Genomic DNA, 621 nt, shown 5'->3' with positions numbered 1-621 from the left:
GGCCCTGCCCTACCTGCAGCACCCCGAAGGTGCACTGGTAACCCATGCGGACAAGGCAGCGCAAGGTGAGCTTCAGCACCATGGAACGCTTGAAGGACACGAAGTTCCTGACGTTCTCCAGCAGGAAGAACCGCGGCCTGTAGTAGTCGCAGTAGCTGCGAGGAGGAAGAGGGACATGGGAGCAATGACCTTCATCCCCGAACCCCCCTCCCTTCATCCCCAAACCCTCCCAACACAGCTCCTCACCGCTGCTCACCTAAGGAAGGAGACCACCAGGGAGTTCTTGAACTTGGAGTAGGTGCGGGAGTTGAAGCGGTTCATGCCGCTGAAGCCCTGGCACGGGGGGCCCCCGCACAGCATCTCCACGTCCCCCTTCTGCGGCAGCCTCTGTCCCCGCGAGTTGGGCTTCTCTCCAGACACTTTTTTTCTGCTGGACCTGCGCCGCGCGGCCTCGGCCGCCCTCCGCTTCTACCCCCCGCACCCCGACTACACGTGGCCCTTCGACGACATCATCGTCTTCGCCTTCTCCTGCCGCCAGGCGGGTGCGAGCGGGGTCAGGGACGGTGGGACCGGGGGGCGCAGATGGGCTGGGAAAGAGCTCTGGGAGCATCAGGGCCAACC

The 621-nt window shown here is 64.1% G+C and overlaps 1 protein-coding gene across 1 annotated transcript in view; it reads left to right on the top strand.

The window, feature by feature from the left end:
- Positions 1 to 319: 319 nt before the first annotated feature.
- LOC104402918 (procollagen galactosyltransferase 1-like) overlaps positions 320 to 621 on the top strand; it is a gene marked incomplete at its 3' end in the record, with an annotated part of 3,996 nt that continues 3,694 nt past the window's right edge. The window contains exon 1 of the mRNA XM_010010912.1: positions 320 to 542. Within this exon, the coding sequence (XP_010009214.1) occupies positions 320 to 542 (223 nt within the window). The remainder of the gene's footprint in view (positions 543 to 621) is intronic.

Source organism: Nestor notabilis, unplaced genomic scaffold (assembly GCF_000696875.1).
Source record: "Nestor notabilis isolate BGI_N333 unplaced genomic scaffold, ASM69687v1 scaffold25633, whole genome shotgun sequence".
Classification (NCBI taxonomy): Eukaryota; Metazoa; Chordata; class Aves; order Psittaciformes; family Psittacidae; genus Nestor; species Nestor notabilis.
Note: the sequence above shows the minus strand (reverse complement) of the source record. Positions and strands in the feature narration are given on the sequence as shown.